The 25743-nt window shown below is 38.0% G+C and overlaps 2 protein-coding genes across 5 annotated transcripts in view; one reads left to right on the forward strand and one right to left on the reverse strand.

Moving 5' to 3' along the window:
* The window catches only part of cunh8orf74 (chromosome unknown C8orf74 homolog), a 121794-nt gene that overhangs the window by 88155 nt on the left and 7896 nt on the right, over positions 1–25743 (forward strand). Inside the window, exons 7-8 of one of the 3 annotated variants that reach the window (XM_016673854.1) lie at positions 14460–14541; positions 14658–17677. The exons of 1 other annotated variant lie outside the window; for it this stretch is intronic. The gene's annotated coding sequence lies outside the window, so the exon portion shown is untranslated. Of the gene's footprint in view, positions 1–14459; positions 17678–25743 lie in introns of those variants that run through there. One more of the 3 variants, XM_007557068.2, reaches the window with a different exon arrangement.
* LOC103141423 (homeobox protein engrailed-1-B) lies at positions 17757–24364 on the reverse strand. 2 transcript variants are annotated; one of them, XM_007557069.2, is made up of 2 exons: positions 23530–24364; positions 17757–18533 (listed from the first exon to the last, which is right to left on the reverse strand). In XM_007557069.2, exons 1-2 carry the CDS (start codon positions 24062–24064, stop codon positions 18214–18216), a joined length of 855 nt encoding a protein of 284 aa, XP_007557131.1. In that variant the 5' UTR covers positions 24065–24364; the 3' UTR covers positions 17757–18213. The 2 variants fall into 2 exon arrangements, with proteins under 2 accessions (XP_007557131.1, XP_016529338.1); XM_016673852.1 differs by having other exon boundaries at positions 17757–18545.

Here is a 25743-nt window from a genome sequence, read left to right on the forward strand (position 1 = left end):
CATGCTGCTTGTAAAACAATTACCCGCTGTTGTTTGTAGCTACGCTTGTGACAAGTGTCAGGCCAATGAAATTACAGCTGCCGTTAGCTGCAACGTGCTTCGGGTCCGGCTATTTTTAGAGCAATTTGGTGCATAAATGTGGCAGTGCAAGGATTTAGCCAAATAGCTGAGTGGAGTAAAAGTTATGGACCTTTGTTATGGCAATGGCAGCATTTTGCCTCATCTGCCACCGTCTCACACCTCGACGGTAGCTCAGCCTTGCCAGGTGGTTTGACTTTACAGCCACTTTTCCAATTGAAGCCTTAATACCGACACGCAGTCCCAGCTGGAACCCATTAGGTTCATGGCTGAGCCACTGGGGCCAAACTCATAACACTGGTTCAGTCAGCTGGTACAGAGGTGGGGGGGCTGCAGTGGAGAGACGGTCACTGCTTGTGTTTTCTAATCCAAACTGGATCTGAGTGGGACAAATTAGTTTGGACTAATGGCTTAATGCTGTTTGGCATAAAGTAGAGAGGGGAAATAAAAAATAGCTTAGGGCTCATGCAGATTAAAGCTAGATATTAGCAAATGTTAGCATGTTGACTATACAACATCATCTGATCTTTAGCATGCATTCCAGTGAATTCACTCAGAAGTTGTATTTTCTGGGTTCCCAGGCAGAAATATTTAACTTGGTCCACAGAATATTTCCTCAAAAGTCTTGAAGCTCATTCAGGATGTTTTTTTTTAAACAAATGTGAGAGTGATATCTATTCTACATTATGTTTAGAGTTCCTAATTGCATTTTCTGAACCATTTGAAAGAAAGTTTGATGCAGTTTATTGTTTTTGTCAGTTTCAGTTTCTTTATTATTTATTATTTGGCTGTTATTCTCCTAAATGCACTTGTTGTTTTTACATGTTTGACCAAGCTTATAGAAGCTATTTAAGTGTTATATATTTTAGAGTTAATATTTATCTATTACAGCATATCTTGTCAAAAACACACATGCCAATCCATGTAGCGCATGTTTTTTACAGATATTGCATGGAAACCATTTTTCTTGATGAAGTTTTCTTTAGTTTTTGCCAATCATTAATCAGATCAGTCACAAGTTTTGAATTGAAATGGCCTCAAGCGACAAGGAAGTATCAACCGCTGAGTGAACATTAGTCTTAATTTTGGTCCTCATGTGGCACCACAAGATTCAAACCAGGATCTTCCTTCAGTATCAGAAATAAAATAAATGAAAACAGGGTGTAATGTACAATTATATAAAAGAAACACTTTATTTTATAGGTTGATTTATGTCTTTTTAGGATTATTTATCTCTGCTTTTAGTAAAAATGCTAAACGGTTTTACTTTGGAAGTACTAACATACAAACTACCAATGCGTAGGTACAAAATCGGAAATGAAGGTTCAAATTTTGCTTCTGACTTTTCTCTTCTTTGTGATTGTTGATAACCCTGTAAGCTATATGGGATAATATTTTAGAAGAAAAACTATTACTCTTTGTAAATTTAATCCAAGTAGAGCATTAATTTACGGGACAACAGGCAGAGGTTCCTCTAATGTTCCTCACAAAGAGGCCACCTGGTCTCTCAGTGTACGCATGATGTCTTAATGTATGAGAAACATCTACTATGCGTTCTCTACATCCAATCCTGAGTTTCTTTAAAAAGTAAAAGATCAAGGAGATAGCAGATGGTGTCCAGGTCAGTCGGGGCACAACCTGGTCCCTCGCCGCCTCTCTGCTGCGTGACGCCAACAAACACAGGCTGGCTTAGCCTTTGGCTGACCTGGACTTGGCATCTTGACCGCTCTTCCAGCATATGGTCCTCATGTTCACATGTTGTAGACATATTTTCTATTCTGCCGAGAAGAAATTTATCTCTATGGTACGTTTTTGTGACGTGTTTTGTTGTTGGAGTCTTGAAAATACTTCTTTCTTTTTGTTGCAGATAATAAATCTAAACTTTTTGCCAAAATTGCCAAGCTCAGAGCAATTGAGGGCCACATTTAAAACTGAAAACCCACTTAAGACATTTGTTGTCCTTACCTCTTCAATGAAATATTAATAGAAAATGTTTTAATAAAGCAAAGTAGTCTAATTTTTCAACCAGTTATTGCTTTAAATCTTGTCTTGCACAGTTACTGTAATAAATGACATAAAGCTTTTTTTGGGTTGTTTTTTTTTAAAGTTTTTTTCTTAGGCTTGTGCAACAAAAGTTGAACAGAGAGCGCTATTTTTAGCAAACTGTTATCAATTGATAATACAAGAAAATAAATAAGATTTTGTCTGTAAAAATCAGAAATGAATTGCAGTTGGATAAACATGAATCGAGTTACTCCGTCGCTTGCTAATTATCACTGCTGTGCTCTGTTGTCATTTGTTACGTTTAAAGTAAATTACTCCAGATCCGAGTGAGGAATGCTTTCCTTCGTGTTAAATAATTGAGACTGGTATTGCATGGTCTGCTCTGCGTTTTGGGAGGTTGAGTCAGCTCCGAGGGTCTTTAAAGGTCCATGGGGTCGGCGAAGGCTGAGCCAAGGCGAACAGAGAGACATCTGTCCTGGCCTGGAAGGATTTCACGCTTCTGGCCGTCCACATGATTTAGGCCCTCCAAGACTACCTGCTGCGAGGCGCTCCCCACGGGTTAACCTGACACAGATGGATCCCCACCCGGCTCTGAACACACACATGGAGAGCGCGCACCGATACGAGGGTCCAGAGGCAGATGCAGGTGCGGATTTTGCAGGAGCGCGTTCAGAGCTGACACTCAGAAAGCCGCTAACATGATCGCACAGGCTGGATCTCACTGTCAACTCCTGCTAGTACAGCAGAAGGACAACACAGATGCACATTTTCCACAGACAGACAGACTGATGGATGATGATACCACACAGGCATTACTGGGAGTGTCCAAGTGAGCCAGGACAACTCTGGAGGAACCGAGCATGTGCTTTGCGTGTTTTTTCACCTTTACTAGTCTCATTTCTATTAATATAGTTTATTTATTTAGTATTACATTTCTGGGTGAGAAAATTATACTAAAAATCTTATTTGTTAACTGCAGATCAGAAGAAAATATTTGTAGCATTTAATTCCCTTTTAAACTTTTATTAAAATCGGTTTAGCTGCATTTGAGACAGGTGCAATTTTCTAACAAGTCTTAAACTCGTCCTGATGTATTTACAGGTTATATTGGTTTGAATTTACCTGAATTTTAATTGACAGAAGTAACACAGTGTATTTTTTTATTCCAGTTGATAGGAAAAAGGTAAGAATACATTTTCCACAATTCAGCTGTTTGCCTCTAGGAAAAGTTTAAACTTTTCTGAAACTTATGGAGGATTCAGCAGCCAAGAAAACATGATAAAAGGTTTATTGTTCAATCCTCACATGAGTCTGGGACAATATTCTGAAATATATATATTAACCGTAAACAGAAACAGGAACTTTTCGACATTGTTTATAAAGGAAATAGTAAATTATGTGATTTGAATTTAACATGAAACCTAGTTAGCTTTGTGCAGGTTCTGAGTTGGAAACATGTCATTAACTAATCGATTTGTTCTATTATCAGAGGAACCACTTCAACATTTTAAGCTAGTAAAGTGGTTCTTATTTGCATTTTGTACTTTCAAACATTTTTACAACATGTTCACTAAATAAAACTGTGCAGTGTTGAGTTTATAAAAGACGCAAAGTGAAACAAATCCTTAATTCTGTCTGTTCGTCCCGTGGCTAAGAGCGAGTTTGTTTCGCTGCGTTGGATTTAGAGGTGGGAGTTTGTGAAATAAATCTTTGACTGTCTGGATTTCAATTTCCGACTAACTTTGTCTTTTTTAAGTATTTTTATTTATTGTTTTAGATTTGAACATTTGAACCTCTGAGGTAAACTGAAATCCACAATTGCACCATATTTAATGGGTGAACTATTAAAATAGACCTTATTTTTTCAGTTTCAATTTTAAGTTTTATCCTTTTAAAGCTGTGTTTTTAATTATTAGTAATGTAATGTATGATCTTGCTGTAAACATTTTCAGTGTTTTCTGTATTTTAGTGTTATTTTGAGCTACTTTTATTCCAGCCCAAGTAAATCATGTATTTTCTAAGTGTTTTTCCTGGTTAAATATAGTATTAAAATGCAAAAAGAAGACTGGAATAAGGGATCATGCCTCTTAGTAATCTAAAAAACGAACCTGTTAAAGGTTTAAATGTAATATAAAAGCGGGAAATGTTAAGAAAGTTACAAGCTACAGGTTTACTTTTGAATATAAACTAATTGAAGTGTGATAAAGTACAGGAAACTTCTCAGAAAACCTCTTTAGTTGTTTTTGTGTTCATCTGATTAATGCACCACCCAGATAGTGAATAAAAGAATCCATTTTTCTTTAATGTTGGACTAAATGTTTCCGGTGGGCCCATCGCGATCGTCCCAGTTGTCTCTCCTAATGTGCTGTAAACTCCCCGCTCCTCCAGAGTGGCAGGGATCAGCAACATCTGGCTAGGACATCAGGAAACGCCTCGCTTTCTCCCTTTAACACACACACAGAGGTACTGCAGTGTGCACTACAGTGAGCCTGAGGCTTAGCAACATCTGGCTTCCCAGACGTCCCAGGAGGGAATCGACTTTTTTGTTGTTTTTCACCAACTGCTTCACGTTTCAGATTTTGGTTCCTCTTGTACTTGGTCCGTGTTCATGCTGACAGACCTGGTGCTGTGTAATTTTACCTGCCTCTTGAAGTTGGGGGGAAAGTGCAGAAATTAATAATTAAAGCTGTGCTTTTATTTTATGTAATCAAAACTTCCCATTTAGAAGCTGTTTTGTCAGGGAAAAGCTGAATGGAATCATATCTACCATTTTATAAATTTTTATTGTAAATACGACAAAATACAGTCATAAAATCACCTAAATACATTGTATACTTTAATTTCATTGCATAGTATTGTCGAAAACCCTTGAATTTTTTATCTTTTGCTAATTTTCGATATTAAAAATTAGGTAGAAATTATTTTCTGTTGACATATGCTATATCTTGATGTGCTAGATTATGAGTTAATTATACAAATTAATCTAAATCATTAGCTTTTCAGTAAACTGCTACCTTGTGAGCAGGAATTGTTACATGGTTGGTATGAAGTGTCCAGTAGTAGATGACAACAAATGACCAAATAAATGACCAAAACGCCAAATAAATGACCAACACTCAGTAGACATAACTATAACACAAAGTAGATAAAACACCTTTTAATTAAATATAGATTCATATCTAATGTATCATCAAATTGAGGAAAATATATTTAGATAAGCTCCTTTTGCTAAAAGTGCATATCCTGCAAGTTTAGAATATATTGTAATAGAAATATTCTTTACTGTCCTGCTGTGGAAAAACTCAAGTGTAACAGCAGCAATTAAATGTAAATAGAAGCATGTTTATTTAAGCTAAAGCTAAAAAATATAAACACTGTGAGAGCAAATTTACAATAAAAAATACTTTAGTGACCGAAAGAGAAGTGCAGCTGAGTAGGATCATTTAAAATCAGTGCATAGAAAACAGCAACAGATTACTTGAAAGAAGAAAAAAAAATCTGCAGAAATGTCATTTGAATTGAGAAAAAACTGCAAATAATATCTCAGAGATGTAAATACTTAATGAGTTTGTTGGGAGCAGAGATAGTTATAAAGTCTACTAGTTTCTGGGAGGAAGGATCTGCGATATCGCTCATATGTGCACTTAGGATGCAGCAGCTTCGTACATGGAAATTCATTTCCACATCCAACCTTCAACTTTCCAGTCTTTTCTTTTTGGCTGCCATAAAACCCAAAACAAACAAAGCTCAATTAGCAGGTTTGTTTCTTTTTAAAGATCTAATTTCTGACTTTGGATGAAGATATTTTTGCAACTATTTTACTGTCTGGAAACAACAAATTGTTCTTGAAAAACCCGCTGAGGGGAAATTCATCACGACTGCTTAACTGCTCCACTGGATAGATTAATAACACTCATTTGACTCTCGTCATCCAACCATTACTCACTCCAAGCGACTCCAAAATCTATATTTTGTTGGTGAAACCTAACATGAAACCCACAGGAAATATTCTTTACTCACTCTTGTCAGCGGGAGGCTGAGACTCGCCGAGCTCTTCTCCGTTTTGCATTCCTGTTTAATTCATGTGTTTAATCCCATTTGGACTCTGTGGGGCCTGTTTTGGTTTCTTTTGTGAAGCAAGTGAGCCAAATAAACTGTCGGAGCGAGCTGCTGTGTGCGTTTCCTCGGGGGGAGTGTGCTGCTCTCCCCTCAGCCCATCGGGGGCCTGCTTCTACGCACATTAGTGGTTAATTATTATCAGCCTGCAGCCGTAATGAGCTCTGCATCGACCTGTGGCTGTTATGTAGTGGTAATATTACTTAATGGAAAAACAATCACTCCACTCTTCCCATCGAGCGTTTAAAGGGTTTTGCGTAGATATCGACTGACGGATTTGAGAGAAAACAGGCGAGTGAACGTTTCTGAATGTGTGCAGTTTGAATATTGCTTTGGTTTTTGTTTGTTTAAAAATGTAGCAAAAAGAATCAAAGCATTTAAAACAGTTGGTAAGAGCTGCCTCCTTTTCAAGATCATCTTCAGGTCAGTCCAGAAAGAAACAATGTGGCTCAACTTAACTCGATAATGAAAAACTGTAGCTTCTCACATCTGTCTTTAAACACAGCCAAAACCTGGAAAATGTCCTAACAGAAAAGCCTCTCAAATGTAATGTAATAATTCAACCCTGTTTTTTTTTTATTTTATTTTTTTTAAATAAGCATTGTTTTCAGAACAGGTCTTAGTTTTTTTTCTTTAAATTACTTTCTATATTAAAGCAAAACAAGAACCCAGGCTTTTGTTTAGTCTGATATATGTTTTATGCCTATCAAATATTAATTTTCTAATGCTTCTAGATCAAATAATATGTGTGCATTGACGTCGGGATACTCACAGCTCAATTTTTTTATTAGAATTTTTAAGAAATTATCTATTAAAATTATTTTTACCTTTAAATCAGCACTTAAATTCCAGATGTTTCTAGAGCGTGTGGGAGTAGTCAGTCATATAAATATGAGTTGCAGCACAAAAGCAAAAAAGTAGTAAAGTTACACCCTCCTTAGTGAAGCCTAGTCACCTTGGAATGCGTAAGAGTTACAGAATAATTATTTTTGTTGCGCAATTGGAACAACAATAGTCCAACACAGATGTCTTTAAGGAGGTTGTAGATGTGATGACCAACACATTCAGCTCTGGGAGACTTTCTGAATTTACCAGATTGTTTACACATTGTAGAAAGGGCACAATTATGAGAGTGTATTGACCCTTTGCAACTACGTCACTTAATTACTGGAGGCGCCATGTTGGAAGAATCGACTGCAGTGGCTTTGATTGTTTTCCCAAGTTGTTTTTGCCAATTTACCCATGACTTCCATTTGATTCTGTCCTGGTATTGATCAAAACGCCAACTTTTCCAAATGATTTATATCACTATGCTCCTTACACCAGAGCAGACTCAAACGAAAGACTAGATGCTAACCAGTTTTTTCTGTAAATGCTAGGCTACATGATAGTGGAGCAATTTCTCCATGATTCCATATCTGATTTTAATGCAGTCCTCCATGTTTGTTCTGCATTTGCCCCATTCGATTTAATCTACTTGTGTCATCCTATTTGCTAATGTTAACTGTAACTAACAGCAACCAAAGCTATCTATGTTACCGAATGATGCTAAATGCTACTTGGCTTGTGGCTTCTACAGTGTGATTTCGATGTAGGAGGTCCCAAATCTGATCCCTGACCAGCTGTTGGAGACGGCTCTTCCTCTGTCGACAAACATCTGTGGTTCTGATCCGCACTTTTGACGGGAAAGTGCAGGACTCTGGCTCCCTCCTGCCCCTCTCGTCCTCCTTTATTCCCGTTCTCCATTCACTCTCTCTGATGTTTGTTTTTTGCCTCGGAGCCATCTGCTCTCGATATTTTCTGAAATTCTGACTTTAATAGAGGCAGGCCAAGATGGAGAGAGAAGGGCTGAAATTGAGATCAGAGCTTCTGCTTTATTTTCTTCTTCCTTCTGCGTTGTTGCATAAGGCCCGGACAGTCGTGGAACACGTCTTCCACATTGCATGTTTGAACTTTGACCCCTCTGATTCGTCACAGCCAGCATGCAGGTGCTCAGCCTCACACCTGCCAGCCAAAAACGAGGCCAAAGAGACTAAACGTGATCAGAAATACACCTTTTATCTATGAGAAATTACTACGCAGCATATTTTTAAATCAAAATATCTTCTTTATACAAATAAAAGTGGACTGGTTAGTTGCACTTATGTTGTCAGTTATTACCTGAATAATATCAAACATGATCTCAAGCCCAAATAGGAGATATAGAGATTAAGATATTCACCTGAAACAACATTGTGTTAAATGTAAACAACATTCGTGCTGGGAAAAAAATGGCTACCTGCCTTACATGGTATAAAACACAAGTTGGGAAGATTTTCCAAACAGCTGTCGTGCTGCATTTGTGTGCAGCTGGGATTTTAGGCTTCAGTCTGAATATCAAAATGACTCCTAAGTGACTTAAACATATTTTGTTCTCAAATATGTGCATAAATTTAATTAAAAGTTTCTAAACATTAACACAGAAGAGGTTATGTTGTTGTTTTCTCTAACTATTCAGGCATTTTCTCTGTCTGCTTTTATTACTTTATTCAGTTAAATAAATCCAAACAAATCTCCACTTAGTTCTATACTTACCACCTTTTCTATGTCTCAGATTGCAGTGATATTAAAAGTATGAAATATTACTGAAAAGTCAATTTACTCCAGGAACTTTACTTTATACAGAATAATAATTACACGCAGTCTGATGTTTTCAAGCCTTTCTTTGAATGAAAACAACATTGTGGATTTAAATGTTAATGAAATATCTGCTCTAAAGTTCTTGTTCTTCAAAGATACAAGCCTAGTTGGAGCACTGATATTTAAGACATAAAAGCATTTTTTTAGCACAAAAACTACCCTTAGTAAGAAACATTTAAATGTAAAGTTGGAACTTGTCTTTTCCACCAAAGTCAGCAACTTAAAGGTCAAATAAATCAGTTTATTGTAAGTTAAAAACTAGAATCAGGCCATTTCTGACTCAGATACACTGTATCCTGCTGCTTAATGACAATAATACAGACACAAGTCAATTTGTCTGACGATATGCTGACATGAGGAAACAATTTGCCCTCTGGATGTTTAAATGATTAGCTCATTTGTCATAAAAACATGGCCGATAATTTATCATACTTTTAACGCATGGTATCTTCTGGTGTTATTCCTTTTTAATGCATATGAAGAAGTATGTTGCTATGAGCAGCATTCTTATTGTTCCTAATCTAACTCACAGACTGACAAAGACAAACAGCTTGACGGACAGACTGACGTCAGGCAGGCAAGCAAGCAAACAGAAACAGCCATTCAGACAGACTGAAGAGCTCGACTGTACGCTGCAGACCACACATTGTGCTGCCTGCGTGTTAAAACAGTCATTCATGCTCTCGCATTCTGCTGCCCAGATTCAGAGATGAGTCGGCTTCGTAACCACAACTGTTACCCCGTGTGAGATTGTGTGTGTGTGTTTGCAGCTTATGTATGTATGCAGGCGACTGTGACGCTAAATTAGCATATTTTCAAGAAATTTGAGATTACTGGACGTAAGCCGTTGAGCAGCACATTACTTGCCTTCAAATTGCATTTAATGTCTGTGATGGAGCGCTGAGATTCCCTGAATATGGGAAGCTACTCAGCCTTCAGTTAAGCCAGGCCTCATAAATAACTTCGACTTCCTCCTTTGGACGCCTGCCAAGGGGATGATCACTAGAAACTACACAACCCCTTCTTGGCTTCTTCTTAAGGCAGCCTTTTGCAAAATACCCCTCTGACAATTGACCCCTTGAAGAGTTTTCTGACTGCTGCAGTCGTGTTCGCTGCGTTTGTTTACCTTACCCAAATGTCAGCGTCATAATTAGGGATTATTTTGCGCCTCATTTGTCATAGAAAGAAAAACACATCAGTAAAAAGCAAATTGTGGTGAATAGGTTACGACCTCTAATGCCTCTAAGTGCTAGAGTTGTTAATATACAGATAAACGACAAATTTTTGTTCTATTTGGATTTATTGATAAGGTAAAGAGGCTTAAAATAAGCTAGTATTTGTGTCTGAAGAAAAAACTAAATTTATAGTGAAAAGACTATAAAAATGTTTTTTTTTGTCCATATATTTCAAGTTAACATTTATTTAAAATTATAGATGTGTTTTTAAAATGTGTCTAAATTCCTGTAACGTCCACAAACAAGTTAGATTTGACCATTTAACTGTATGAATTGCTTCACTCTGGGTCACATCAAAACAACATTTCTTTCTTCTTCTGTGCTTGTTCGGATGTTGAAAGCTTGTGGCTTGAAGATAGCTCCAAAAATTTAAATTCCTCCTCTGATGGCTCCCTGATGAAGATGATGTTTGTGAAGTCTAAACTCTAGTCTGTGAAACCATTTTCCTGGAGATAATTAACTGATTTTTAATTAGTTTATTAGTATTTTGAACATTACAATATTGTACATTGTAGAATTACCTTTAATAACTTTAATGTTTAGATTTGTTTTTGTCCGTTTATTTATACATTAGTATATTGAGAAAATATTTCCTGTTGATTTGACTTGTCTCCCCATTTTAATAAACATTCAATATTTTAAACAAATTATTGAGAAATGTACTTAAATTTACTTATTTATATTTGTGATAATAATCACTCAATAGTCTGGTGAGGAATTATTCCTAGACGGTTTATTTTGGATAAATTTTGATCTCGATTGACTTGAACATCAATATATTGTAATGTAGCTTATCAGGGCTGTATTCCTTAAGCTGTTAAAATAAATAGGTCAGTCTAGTGTGTCGTTGGAGCCACTTCAAGCATTCAGCATACAGAGGTGAGTGAGTGACGATTTATTAAGGATTAGACAAGTTTGTAGATCTTGTTCGAAAACAAACTGACGGCCTAGCTGGAGATTAATTTACTGAGTGACTTTTATTACTTAATTGCTTCATGCGACTCTGAAACAAGTAGGTATAATTCATGATTATTAAGATGCACCAAAAGCAGGACTAACTATCATATTTTGAAGTAAAAGCAGTATCTGACCTTTTGATATTTTTCAGTCACAACGAACACAAAGCTTCAGCAGAAGTTAGGAAAACACTTTCTGCCTGATTTCTTTCACAATTGAACCAGTATTTTTTGCTGTATACACAGGAACAAGCAAAGCTCATCCACCAATATCACACCCTGTAAACACACACAAACACACACACACACACACACACACACACACACACATCGAAAAGTGCTGCCCCACATTCATCATACTGTTGAAACGGGGAAGCTACTCCCAAGAGGGGAAGGTTCTCTACCCCCCATGACAGAGAGAAGTCTTCCCATGCACCGGGTCGCCAAAGAGGGCCCCACACACGGATGACATCAGTGCTCAGCCTGAAGGAGTTTTGTGACAGCCATATGTAAATTGAATATGACAAATCGCTTCCCCGAATCACCTCTCGGCACCTCTGAGCCGCCGCGAAGAAAGACGGAATGGGGAAGGAGGACAGGCCGGGATCCATAGGCGCTGCTGCTTTTGAAGTGTGAGAAGAGGAGCGATAGGGTAGCCAACCAGACGGACACACAAGTCAACTATTGATTTTTTTTTTTTCAAACTAAATAAACTAACAAATGACTTCAAAGATTAAAAGGGTATTACGTTTTGGCTAGTCACCTGCTGAAACGCGGTCAGGGGTCGCACTTCGTCTACGTTCTCAGCACCGGTGGCTGTAGGAAACAGCATGCCAGCCTCCAAAGAATGTGCCGCTTTGCTCTAACGGCGCGTCGAGGACAGGGTGGGGGGGCGGCGGACCAACAGAACGCTCTACGTTTTCATCGATGGCCATCCCGTTCTCACGGCTTTGGCTTTCCAACTGTTTCACCCAGACGATGAGACGGAGAGAGGGAGGCAGCGAGAAGGTAAATGGTTTCCACATGTGAAAGGCATCAAGAAGAGGCAGAGGTGTGTGCGACCACCCATACAACAGGGGAGTCCCAGGTGGATAAATGTGTGCATTCACATGGCTCTGTTGAAAAGACGCCACAGGAGTAAAATCTGTATTTATTAGCCCGTGTATGAGAAATACACACTTTGTTTACAAGTGGGACATTTTTATGCTTCTCTGCACGGATTTAAGTGTTATTATTGTAACAGTTTGGCCTTTGTAATACATCCTGAAAAATAATATGTTCTTGTTTTTTGTTTTTTTTTGTACATCTTTGTTGCATTTTTTTCTCAATTTGACACATAAATAAAAATTTTAAAAATCCAAAAAACAGACTTGACAATTGACATTAACTTTGACACAGACTGGTTGCATTACATACAGTGTCATCAATGGCCGATGCCCCGGCCTCTGCTCAAATCACCCCCTGACGGGCAGTGTAAACAAGTGGCGCTGTGTATATCCCCCATGTAATCTGGATTTAGCGCGGTGAGATCACGGCTGTTGGAGCAGAGAGCCCCCCTGGATGCTCAGCTGCATTGTGGGAGGTTCCCTCTCAATGCCACCTTTGTCCATTTGTGTGTGTCGCTCCGAGATAGTGTGGTGCCGTTGACAGGCCACAATAAGCCAAGAGTAAATTTCCCCCGTGGTGAGAAGCGATCTGTGTACTCCTGAAGCAAAAAAAAAAAAAAAGAAGCACCCACACAAAATGAGGCTCAGGCTGAAAATCATTCTTGCTGTGTCTTTTTACGCCAAGTGTCCTCAAATGCCTGTCCTCTCAAACACTGCAACTGTTTTCGACCTCTTGACAGTCCATGCTAGTCGTATTTTTGACAGCATGAGTTTTGTGTTTTCAAATGATTTCCCTGCCTTTTTTATGCTAATGTACATCAGACTGTACAAGCCTGATGTACATTAATAAGAATGTAACTGTTTTTAAGATCAAGCATGCTAACAGAAAATTAAATGTTTAACTAGCTAGAAAACTACCAGAACAAGCCAAAGCCACATTTAGCTTTAGTTACTGATGAACTGCAGAAAAATGTGTGTCTTCTTGTTATCAGAAATTTCTAACATGTTAACATAAACATTTTTAATTTCAGAATTAAAAATAAAATCCTACTTTGTTTTGCTAAAGGTGATGCTAATCCATTAGCTATAGCAGTGACAGATGTTTTTTCTGACTAGCTAGAAATGCGACGTAAATTTGTTGCATTTGGTGTGGTTTTATTCAAACAATGCTTTCAAATATATTATACAAATTGTGCTAAAAAGTAATCATTTTCAGATTTAATTGCTATGATCATTTAAATACTAAAATAAATCATTTATTTTCTCATCATGCTAGTTTCTTTTTCTACTGTTTTGTGTTTTGTATTTTCTTTTACTTCCACCTCAGATGTCTTTATGATGCACATCATACTCTATAATTTACAACATATTATTTTGTTGCATATAATTTTGTTCTTTGTTTTGATTGATGTATGCACAAATTTTTATTTTATTTTCTTAATTTGAACATTTTAAATCACACCACTGTTCCTGGCATACTCAGATAAGTCTAATTTTAAATAAAACACGTTCAAATCTCATTCATAAAGGCTGAAGAAATACAGCAACAAAAAAAAAAAAAAGATTTTTTTTTTCTCTACCTGTGGTGTTTGTATTCATGATTTAGATGGAGAACGGTTCAGCTTTTACAGTTATTTAGGAGAAAAGGTGAGGAAGGACACACATGGAGGGTTTCTTTCTTTGTCTGCCTTTACTTGTACAGCTTGGAACGAATTGCTCCAAAACGCTCAACATTGCACCTCCATCGTCTCAGGGTGGTGATCTAAGAAGCTCTTTTAAATGGCTTTGTCCTAGAGTGTGTGTGTGTGTGTGTGTGTGTGTGTGTGTGTGTGTGTGTGTGTGTCTTCCTTCCTTTTCATGCATGCTTGAGTATTTTATTGTATGTTTCTCTCTGCCTCTGCAGCTCCAACAGGAGCCACAGTTTTTGTGTGGTCCCATAGTAGTCTGAGGATATTCCTGAATTTACGATTTAGATGTTTTCATTTTAATTTAAAGCATTAAGTATTTGTGTGTCAAGCCTAAGTTGCTTAAATATACAACAAAACATTTTTAAAAGCTTAAATGCATATTTTTTTAGAAATGTTTCTTTGCTGTTTGCAGACTGTATTTTTAAAAAAATCCAAAATTAAACGTCACAATGGGAGGTCCCCCATTTGTTTCTATGTCCAGGCTCCTTGATCTTGTTCTTGCTTCATATAATTTCCTTGTAAATCTTATTAAATTGTGCCCCCCGTCTCTTGCTGCTGTTTTCTGCTTGTTATATAACTGTGTTGTTCTCGGCTCAGGCTCTTCACGCCTCATTCTGTGGCTCTGTGCTACCTGCGTCAAACCCAACTCTTCCTCCCTATTAAACAGCCAAGATTTCCAGTGTGTATTCTCCCTTTTTATTGCTTTCATTTGCATATAAATTAAATCCATATTGTGCCTGCGAGGCAGACTATGCTAACTATGCAAACGATCCCTGGCTTTTCTTTGTTTTACAGATAAACCCTCGGCTTCCTCGGTGACAAGGTGGGAGGGAGGGCGGCGGAGGCAGAGAAATCCTCCCGCTGTTTCATAATTGTATGAATTTTAAATACACTGTCATAAGAGCCTCTTCCGCATTCACAGCGGGGGAACGGGACTATCATGATAATATTAGAGCTACAGGGTTAGCTGACCGTGAAGAGCGAGGCGCTCTCGCCACCTCTGTTCACACATGCAGGCCAGATGGCCACAGAGGCTGCATTCACATTCAGAATCACATTAGGTATATGTGTGTGTGTGTGTGTGTGTGTGTGTGTGTGTGTGTGTGTGTGTGTGTGTGTGTGTGTGTGTGTGTGGATGTGTATTTTCTAAACATAACCTCCTTTCCTTTAATTCCTAGAGTGCATTAAAATTACATTAGATCTTCTTTCTCTTTGTGCAAAAATTGAGAATATTACTCATGAGGTAATGTTTTGTGATGCATCATCAATACAGGATGAATTAGGCGGTGTCCGAGTGAAATTAAGTCCAATGAATATTCAAATATGTTGCTGAACAGTGATATCAAATTAGGCCTAAGTCCTTCATGGATCCCTGGAGGTTTCCATGTGTTGCGGCGGGCACGCCGAGGCTTATTAAAGGCTAAAACATAAGCATCAAAAGTGGGCGCATCTAGAAACATCCACTGCTGCTTTCTGGAAACAAAGACTGAATGAAACCAAAACAATCACTCAGTCACCGGCAAATATGTTTATGTTAAGCTGTTATAATGCCTGTTGGTTTCTAAGCGCCTTGACGTGAATGGACGGCAAAAATAATAAACAAATTTTCAGATAAATTCTTAAAAATCACGGGATTGAACCTGCCTGCGAACCTTTTAGCCCATCCCTGAAATCAATTACAGCCACCCTCCACAGCTTACGCTTGTTAACCCTGGGCTCTGTGAGGAAGATCAGAACACAAATAATTAAAAAAAAAAAAGAGCCTGAAACACAGAGACCGTGAACTCCTCCGCTGCAGACCCTTCACTGCCTCGTTAGCGCTTAATTAAATAAAACTGAACCGAGATCAGTTGAATTAAAAGTATGCGACAAGCAGAAACGATAGGAATGTGCTGGCAGGGATGATATTGATAAACTAAAAAAAAGCTCAAAGTGACATCTTTTATTTTTGGGTCATTTTTGGTATCTTTTGATCAACAGTCTTAGCCTACATAATATTTTTCTGTTCATTTTTAGGAAGAATATTGCAGAATAAGAAAGTAGTCTTTCCTGTTAAAACTGAAGAAGAAGCGAATTTAGATGATCACCCTAGTTTGGTCATAAAAGAACCCAAAAGTTTGTCCAATTTATGTCAGACTGAGACTTATGGCACACTCATCAACAGCATGGGGTCTGTTTTTCTCCCATTTTGGGTTGTTTTTGAATGAAGAAGTACAATTTTGACATAATCTCACACTTTTCTCCTAACCCTGGACAATATTTTTATGGCCTTTTTATCTCAGACATCTCATTGAATCTATTTTTGGTCACAACAAAGACCTCTAAAACATTAACACCAAAAGAGCGTGGGACACCTACATTTTCTACCATAAAACAGAAAACTAGACCGGTTGAGTATTTCAGAAACCGCTGATTCTGTACATTGCTCAGATTTATGGAGGATGGTCCAAAAAGAGAAAACATCCAGGTCTGTCAATGAAAATCACTTCTTTGATGACTGCTTGAGAGAATAGAAATGCAACAGTCATGGAAACGTTTTATAAAACCAAGGAATGTGGGATGCCAATCTCTGAATGGACAACTGGTCAAACCTTAAAGCAGATGAGCTACAGCTGCAGACGACCACACTAAGAACAGGAAACTGAGGCGGTGATTCAGAAAGCCTTACCAAAATTGGACAATGAAAGGTTGTGAAAAATGACGGCTGCTTTGTTGTTTTCACATGGTAGTCAGTTTTTGGCGTAAACAACATGAAAACACGGATCCATCATAGTGTAGCTGACAAATTGGCAGCAATTGCATAATGCTATTATTACAATACAAATCAAATTCTCCAGATGTTTTTGATGCCTTGTGGAGTCTATGCCACAAAGAATTAAGCAAGTTTTAATGTAGATAATAAGGTAGCCATGTTGAAATGTAGATTTTATCTAAATTGGTAGCTCTTGTGTTTAAGTTTTTTTTATATATTTCATAAACAGTTGCCTAGTTTTCATTTGAGAAGCCCTAACTTTTCTTTTAATTACATCAGTAATTCTTAATGAGTCTTAACTACATCGACATCTATGCTTTCTCGCAACCTTTTCTGCAGACGCTCCAAACATCCATGCAGCAGTTTGAAAAATAAAACCGTGACTTTGGAGCTCAGACATCATCTTTGTCCAAATTTGACCTGAACAAATATGTTTAAAATCAGGTTTGTTTACAACAAAAAACCTAAACTTTTAAACCATATTTAGATGTTCAGACAAAGTCTGTTTCTGTCTCATTTGGATATTTTCTTATTTGAGGGGTTACGTTTGTCTGCTACCAATACCCTCCAGAGTGCGACGCCCAGAAACACACACACACGCACACACGCACACGCAAACACGCACACACACACACACACTCCATGTTCACAGCCAGCCTCTATAAACCTCTACCTGAGCGGTTTATGCAGGCCCAAACAAGTGAAAACCAGGAAAAAAAAGCAACACACAGATACATATTTCACTCCAACGATGACAAGAACAAGGCCTCTGTGGTGAACACCAGGCAGGTTAAAGCTCAGCAAGGAGGGGAAATGCAGCAGCAGCAGCAGCAATGGGAAAACTTGTAAATGACCAGAATAGTTTAATGGGTGAAATGGTATCCAGGCAGGCAGGGAAACAGGAACTGTACCTCAACAGTGTTCGTGCTTGTGTGTGTGTCAGTGTGTGTGTTTTGTTTCTCACCAAAACCTCTCTTAGGTATCAATATAATGAAAGTGTTTGTTGTTAAATAATAGCAGAGGTTAAAGTTTAGACTGTAGTTGGAGAAAATTAGAAAAAAAACAAACTTGGTTTATGTTTTTATGACATCAAATATAGTTATAAGTAAAGTAAAAATAACAAATGCTAAATTAGTCCATTATATCTTGTTCTTTTTTCTGTTTTATTTCAGACTACATGTGAACATAGTAAAAATCTTTGGCTTGGCTGAGTCCGGTGGACTGGTTTGTTGAAGGAAAATATGGCGCAGACAGGAAGGACGAGGAGAGCACGACAACCTAGAAAGTCAAACATCCCTAAAAATTAAAAATAAAAATAAAAAAATTAAAATAATAAATGGTGGATTGAAAATGAGCCTGGAATCCAATATGCAGTAATGTATACAACATGATAACTGTGTGGCTATATAAATTTTAATAACGGTCGTTCATTTTTTTTTGTATATAATTATGTCCATATACTGTTACCATAAACAGAAATCTGTGTTTTTAAATAGCGATCCCCCCCATTTCCAGTTCAGTTGTTTTTTCTTTATCTCCATGAGTCCAGAGTCAGCCAGCCCCTGAGTAGGGAAGTGTCCGGCGGGGGGCGGGGGCCGCTCACTCGCTCTCCTCCTTCTCCTCCTGCACGGTGGTCGTTGAGTGGTTGTACAGTCCCTGCGCCATGAGCTGCAGCGCTAGGCCGTTCTTGTAGCCGCTGGCCTTTTTAATCTTGGCCCTCTTGTTCTGGAACCAGATTTTGATCTGGGACTCGTTCAGGTTCAGTTCCTGGGCGAGGGACTGTCTCCTCTGCTCCGTTATGTACCGGTTGGCCTGGAACTCGGTTTTGAGTCTCTGCAGCTGCTCAGCCGTGAACGCCGTCCTGGGCCGCTTGTCCTCCTTGCTGTTCTTCTTCTTCTTCAGTTTCCGTGTCCTTGGGCCTGGCGTGGAAACAACAAGGGGAATAAAAATATTTATTCTACGGCTGGACACCACAGCCTTAATTATCCGCTGAATGTGCCTCTGTTTAACGTATTCTAGTGAAAAGGAGTTATTTTTTCTAGTAGTATGTTAGCTGATAAAGAGAGAAAGAAGTTACACTGTAAATAGTTCACTGTTAAAATAACTGGCAGTTGCAGCAGTATTTATTTTGATCCATGTTAATATTTACTGTTCTTTCTTGTGCTACTATTTGAATATCACTCACACACGACCCCACCCTCTTTTTATACCATAATCACATGCAGAAGTACAGCTGACACAAGGCCTAAAACTGTACAAAGTTATCAAAATATCTTTCTTTTTCGACATGTGTAGTTAAAATATTAATTTAGACTGGTTGTTTTAAAAATAGATGTTTTATTTATCATCTGATCTTACTTCTAAGTCAATAATACTCACAAAAACTTTCTAGGGGAGCCTCTGCTTACCATCCCTAGTAGTTTGATGCAACAGTGTAATTAATATAAAACTAATGTGTAGTAAAGTGTCAGTGTGGTTTGAGTCAGGGACTGTGTGGGCTCGTTTGACTTGTGTTTTTTAAATGAAGCAACGTGAAAACGATACGGTCATTTCCTTTCCACTCCACTAAGTGAAACAGCAACCACTAAAAATGCTCTCCACACCTTCTTCTTTGCTTTTGTCTCAGCTTCTGACCACCGTAGTTTCTACGATCTTTTGTGTCCTTTTTTCAGACAAATCAAGAAATTATTCAATTTTTTTCTTTTGTAAATTTTTAGAAAGGGACAAGGCCTAATAATCTTACAGTTAAGCTACATATAACTCAACTAATTTGAATGCATAAAAAAAATAAAAACATGATGAGCAGGGCACCAAACTGGTTCTAGCCCAGAGGACAACTTCCTCCAAAGCCAGTATCGTCAATACCGCACTACTAAATACACTACCCACATCTGAATGTAAGTTATGTGTATTTACTTAATAAAATGTGGTATAAACTGCTGTGAATAGTGTTGTTTGTTGTGTTCCAGTTCTGTTGTGCAACATTGTGCATTTATTTGGAAAGGTCAATGTATCACAGAGACGTACGTCCTGAGTGGAGCGGTGTCCACGTCCAGACATTTGGAGAAGAAGTTTAAAATTCCCACCATTTGCAATTTTCTAAATGTACAGATTTGCACAAGTATTTATTTATTTATTTATTTATTTATTTATTTATTTATTTATTTATTTATTATTCTTGTACATTTTTATATCTGATGTACAGAGTTTGAAAATACTGAGCTGCATGTTTGACTCTCCGAATCCTGTAAAATCATATATATAGGTATAACAATTTATTTCACTGAATGAGAGATCCAAAAGTAAACAGTATGAATAAATAAAATAATATAATAGTGAATTTGAATAAAAAATGGAGGAGGAATTAATCAGTCTAGATAAAAATGGGTGAAAATGAATAAAAATAAGCTAAATCGAATGAGTTTTGGAAATTTTGTTTTAAAAATTCCAATTATGGCATCACAGATGAAAAGCAATGCATCTATACATATAATGTCTACCTACCTCCTGCACTGTCAACGCTTGATAAATAATTAAAAGCCCAGTCATCGTTTGTAGCTGGATTTGTATTGAATGAATTACATTCAGATACAGTATCTTAGGACGCTTTGCAGCTGAATCTGTTACAACTTGCCCCGCCTATGAGGCAGGTTGTAACATTTCACTGCTGTCGCTTTCAGCAGCGTTGTTACAATAAATAGCACGTTGCTGAATCATTCCTTGAATTTTAATTTGTACCAAACACGTTGGAGGTGTCTGAGTCATCAGTTACGTTTTCTTCATATATTTATTTTTTATATTAAAAAAAAAACGAACAAAAAAATGTTTTTATTGCCACTTTCTGTCTCCTTCAGGAACATGAAAAAATATTAATTGTAAAGAATATCTGATTTCTTTCTTTCTTTTTATAATTTAGGAACTTAGATTTTTTTTATTTTCTAAATTCATAAACAGGAATTATGCAAACGCAAAAATGAGAATACTACTAATGTAATGTAAAAGCCACTAATTGCACAGGGACGAAAAACCAACAAAACACACAACAGAAATTGGTTTTAGATCGTAAAAACAATGTAAAAAATTTATGTGGAAATGTACGCAAACTGTAACTGCGCTTAGAAACGAGGAACCCGCCGCCCAGCTCAAAATGAAGAGAAATAAATCGGATTTGACTTGAGTTTCTCTGAAACGTCCACGTATAAGCAGTAGCAGTACTGACACTCAAACATGAATAGATGCGGCTAAACTGGGACTGTGGATAGCAATGTGCATTAAAATAGAGGCTCATATATGTGAGCCGCGCTGGTAAAGATGAAAAAAGTCATTGTGAATCAGCAGACACACAATGATACACACATGATCCTTCTGGTGTGTTTTTTTTATCGACATAAAATATTTTAAAACAATACTGATTACCTTTTTTACCCAACTAAAATTATTGGAGTGTAAAATATCCTGAAGATAATTTAGTGAAATTACATTTAAGCTAAATCTGGTTAAAATACTCCTATTATCTTGTGGCAGAATAAAAGTTCGTGCCCCTTTAAGACTATAAGGCCATCCATGAAAGGATACTAATTAAGGATTAATAAGAGGTGCGTACTAAACAAGGGAGAGAAATGAGCCAATGAGATTACGCGCACCTATACTTTAATTCGTGGTCATTCTGAACAGAACCTCCGCAAAAAAAAAAAGAAAAGAAAAAAGAAAAAAGAGAGAGAAAACCTACAATGTAGTTTAACTCGCAAAAATGCTTTTTTATATATACATAAAAGCAGTAAAAACGTGTGAAAATATAAACAGGTAATGAGTTACATTACAGACGCACTTTATCTCTTACAACAGCGAGGAACCCGCCGGCCAGCCTCGAATGAAACGAAGTAAGTAGATTTTGACTCCAGTTTTCTCTCAAACGCCACTATGTCTAAAATACGACAGTGTCGAGAACTAGAATAGACGCAGCTAAATTAGCTTTCTGAGTAGCAATTTATATTAAAGTGACCGCTGATACGAGTTGTACTGTTAAAGATAAATACATCGTGTACAGATAAACACGGGCAGTAGAGGTTGTCTGCAAACAGAGCTTTAGGGCATGATTACAAAAATATGGGGGGGAAGAAGAAAAAAATAATTTAACAAGTACCGCGAGGGCTTCTTGATTTCCCAGTCACAATTAAAAGATTAAGAATTTTACTTGTAATTTTGCATTAAGGCCTTAATCTTGGTAAAATGCATTTTAAAAACAAACAAACAACAACAACAAAAAAAACTCTCGTGGTACATTATCTTGCGCCGGAGTAAAAGCTTGTGGCCCTTTAAGGCTATGAGGTCATGCATATGCTGATACTAATTACTAATTAATAACAGCTACAGTAACGAGTGAATAAAGGAGAGAAATGAGCCAATCAGATTAGAGCAAGCGCGGCTATGTATCCTATGACAAACACTCGAATAAACAAGGTATGTTTTTAACTAGTAAAAAAAAAACATTATAAAATGCGCATGTGGATGCTGTAAATACGTGTTAAAGTGTATAAAAAGACCTATATACAACGGTGACACACTTCGGCTTTAAGAGACACGCCGCTCAGATTCAGTTGCAGCGACGTCAGTCGGTTTTGACTCCATTTTTCCTTCAAACGTCCTATATAAACACTGGCAGCAGACTCACGTAGGAAAAGATAGAAGTAAATTAGCCTGTATCTGAGGCATGGTCACACTGGGTGGCTGTCTGCATTGAAATATCAGCTGATATTTGAGAGCCGTGCTGTTAAACACGAGAAATGCATTGTATAATACGAGGCACAAGCCTTATAACACACACGAATACCTATTTAAACCATAAAGGCGGGCCTCTGGTGTTATTTAGCCTGCACAATGGGGAAAGTAAGTTTGTATAGCAAGGCCCCCTCTTATTATAACATCAGTACACCATGATAAAAAAAACGATCCTTTAAAGCCTGAAACCTTATAATTTTTTTTAGAAATGCAACAACATACATAATATAACTTTTAGTTAAGCTTTTGGTACGTTTTTGTTTTACCCGATTATGCGCATTCGGTGGCGATTTGATTAAGTCCACAACGGCTTGTATTTATGGTATGTTATTTTAAAAATGACAATAAAGATTGCCTCGAAACCCTCATAATATACACTAAAAAGTAAAATCACATTATTTTTTAGCCAACTTAAGTAATGCTTTTTTTTCTTCTGCAAGCTAAAACAAAGACGGTGTTATACTACCTCTTCTCAGTATAGTGTTCCCTGTTTTTATTCAATTAAACCAAAATCAGACTAAAATACTGCACTCAAATATGTCGTTGCAGGATTGTAGTACATTAAAAGGTATATATTATAAACACATTTGTTAAAAATCTGTTAAAAAACGGGAGGACCCATCGTAGAATAGCTCTCGTTATACTGTACTCATTAACATATATAGTCCAATATTTAGTTAATGTCTAGCATTGTTTATTTATAATATGGCAGATTTGTTTGATTCTATATGACGTGGTTTTTATTTTATTTCTTTTTTATCATATATTTAATTCAACTTTCAAGCATTCAGATACTGGAGCAGTGTAAACAAAGGCGAATAGAACGGATGCAAAAATCAATTTAATCTTTTGATTTGAGTTTAAATTTGTGACTTTTCTTCTCTTTAAAACTGATTTTATATAATTAAGTTATTACATAATCCTATCCGTTTTAACGTTCAGCAGTGTTGATACTAGCTTTATAAACAAGCAATAGTTGCTTTACTTTTTAATAAAGCAATAATAATAATGGAAAAAAAAGAAAGTTATTTTTCTTTCGTAAACATGTTTGCAGCTCTGAGGTGAGTTCATTTAATCCTGGTGTAGAGAAGAGGAGACACCCTGCTCGGTGTATTTCGGGGACTACTAGCGCCTTACCAGATGAGGGCCGGTCCGAGTAGCGCGTACAGTAAACCCAGGCGGGCCACAGCAGCGGCTGACTCTCCTTCATTCCCGCTGGAGAGCCTCCATTGCTTCCGCTCATAACCATAATCGACGACGGACTGTCCGCGTATCTGCCGGCCCCGTTGCTGGCCGCCTCGCCTGGCTTCGACGAGCTCTGCTTGGATGCGGGCGACGAGGACGTGGAGGAGGACGATGAGGGCGAGGAGGAGGCGCTGTCGCTGCTGCAGTTGGAGTCCAGGCAGAGGCTGCCGGCGTGCGGCGGCCTCGCTCCCAGCGGGTTCACGTTCTCCCTGCCCGGCGTCTGGCTGCGCTCGCGGTAGCTCGGCTCCTTCCTGCAGCCGAAGTCCGGCCGGAGGATGTTGTCGATGAAAAAGTTCGTGGTTCTGTGGGCCTGCTGCGCGGCCGGATGGGGTAGGATCATGGCAGGGGATGGGAGGTTCGGCGACAGGGACATGCTCTCGTCCTCGGTCGAGTCCCGGCCGCTGCTGGGCTCCTTGTGCTCTTCCATAACAGCTGGTGATGGTGAGAAATCTCAGCCTCTCCACACCAGATTCCACTTGTTGCTCGCTCTCCCTCCTCACTTCGATATCCAGTTCAATACAAAAAACAAGCCTCTCTCATAGAGCAAACGCCTGGCTTCTATTATAACATCAACTACAGCGGCAGCATGTCTCCTAATAACCCAAAGCTTGGCATAACCATCAGCTCCACAACAACCAGTGCCTGTGCCTCTCCACGGTGCAGCATAATATCTCTGTATTCGCTCTTCAAACTCTCCTAAAATCAGATCCCCCCCGTCCAAACCCCCGTGTGCTACTCCGCCGCGTTACGCCAGTGCGCGCACACACGTGCAACACACCAATCAGATGCTCCGATCGTCCCTGTCACGGCTTACGACGACCAATCAGGGATCCGAACGCTTCATGAAGCTGGCACGCGCGCGCGCCTGTATCACGGAGGTGATCGATATTGGAGAAACGCACGTGCATGTGCATGTACACAGCAAAACAAAAACAAGAGCGAAGCAGCCACCATAATAAATGGAACAAAGAGGCAAAAGCAGCTTTTACCTTTGATTCCAGCAGCCAGGGGCAATTTGAGTTTCACATGATCCATATTATATTTATTATTAATATTTGAGTCCTGAATGGTATTAAAAAAAAGTTAGACGAATGTATGCCACCCAAGGAAGTACCTGCATTTGTTAAATTTAGCTATTTCACAGTTTGGCTATTTTGGGCTACAAGTTAGAAATATCTAAATGCGCAAAATAAACTTTAGGATTTTAATACGAAACAGGAGAGAAATGTGTTTAGGGCGTACAAATATACGAAAAGCGAAATTCAAAATTTGTTCAGCCATGTTATTTTTTCATAAATTAAGCCATCAAAAACCCAACAATTTTTTTAGAATAAATATTTACAAATAGAAAACCGAACACTTATTACACTTCGTAATTTTGTCCCATTTCTACTCTATTATGCTTTCAAGTTACTAAGCGATCAAAACTTAATAGGTAGTTGTGAAATGGAGGCGTCTGTTATTTATTTGCAAAAATGAATAACAGAAAAAACATTTTTATCATATTTTACCTACACTTTAATATTAAGTAAATAGGTTTATGGTGTTGACCAGGGGTCCTAAGATTCGTCTGGTCATTCAGAGCAAACATCTGGAAATACAAAATACAGTCCAAGCAAAGATGTCAGAAAATAACAAACAAAAAAAAATCCAATTGCACGTGAAATTTGAGTATTTTTATGATCGCCATAAAAAAAAATGAAAGTGCTAAACAAGAAAAATAAACTTATACGCAGTGGTTTATAGTTATGAAATGGTTTGTTTATAATCCAGCTGCATCATCAACAACTAAGCAAAATGCAAGTCCCATGAGGTTCATCACCCACTACACTGTGGTGTATGTATTTATCTAATTATTTTGTGAATCATAACGTTGTATTTTTAACTGGGCTGCTCACATTTTCCAATTATAACACGTTTCCTTCAGCACAACTGGGGTTATGACAGCTCTCAGGTCTCCTGCTGAGCAGCCTGTCATAGCGCTGTTTTTGCTTTTCTCTTTTAACTGTTTTGTACTCCGGAAGAGAAACCCAAGCTACTGCAGCCATACTTGGCAAGAAAACGCTTTCTGGTACGAAATGGAAGTAGGTAAGCACGAAATGGGGT

Source organism: Poecilia formosa, unplaced genomic scaffold, assembly GCF_000485575.1.
Source record: "Poecilia formosa unplaced genomic scaffold, Poecilia_formosa-5.1.2 Scaffold83, whole genome shotgun sequence".
In the NCBI taxonomy this organism is placed as follows: domain Eukaryota; kingdom Metazoa; phylum Chordata; class Actinopteri; order Cyprinodontiformes; family Poeciliidae; genus Poecilia; species Poecilia formosa.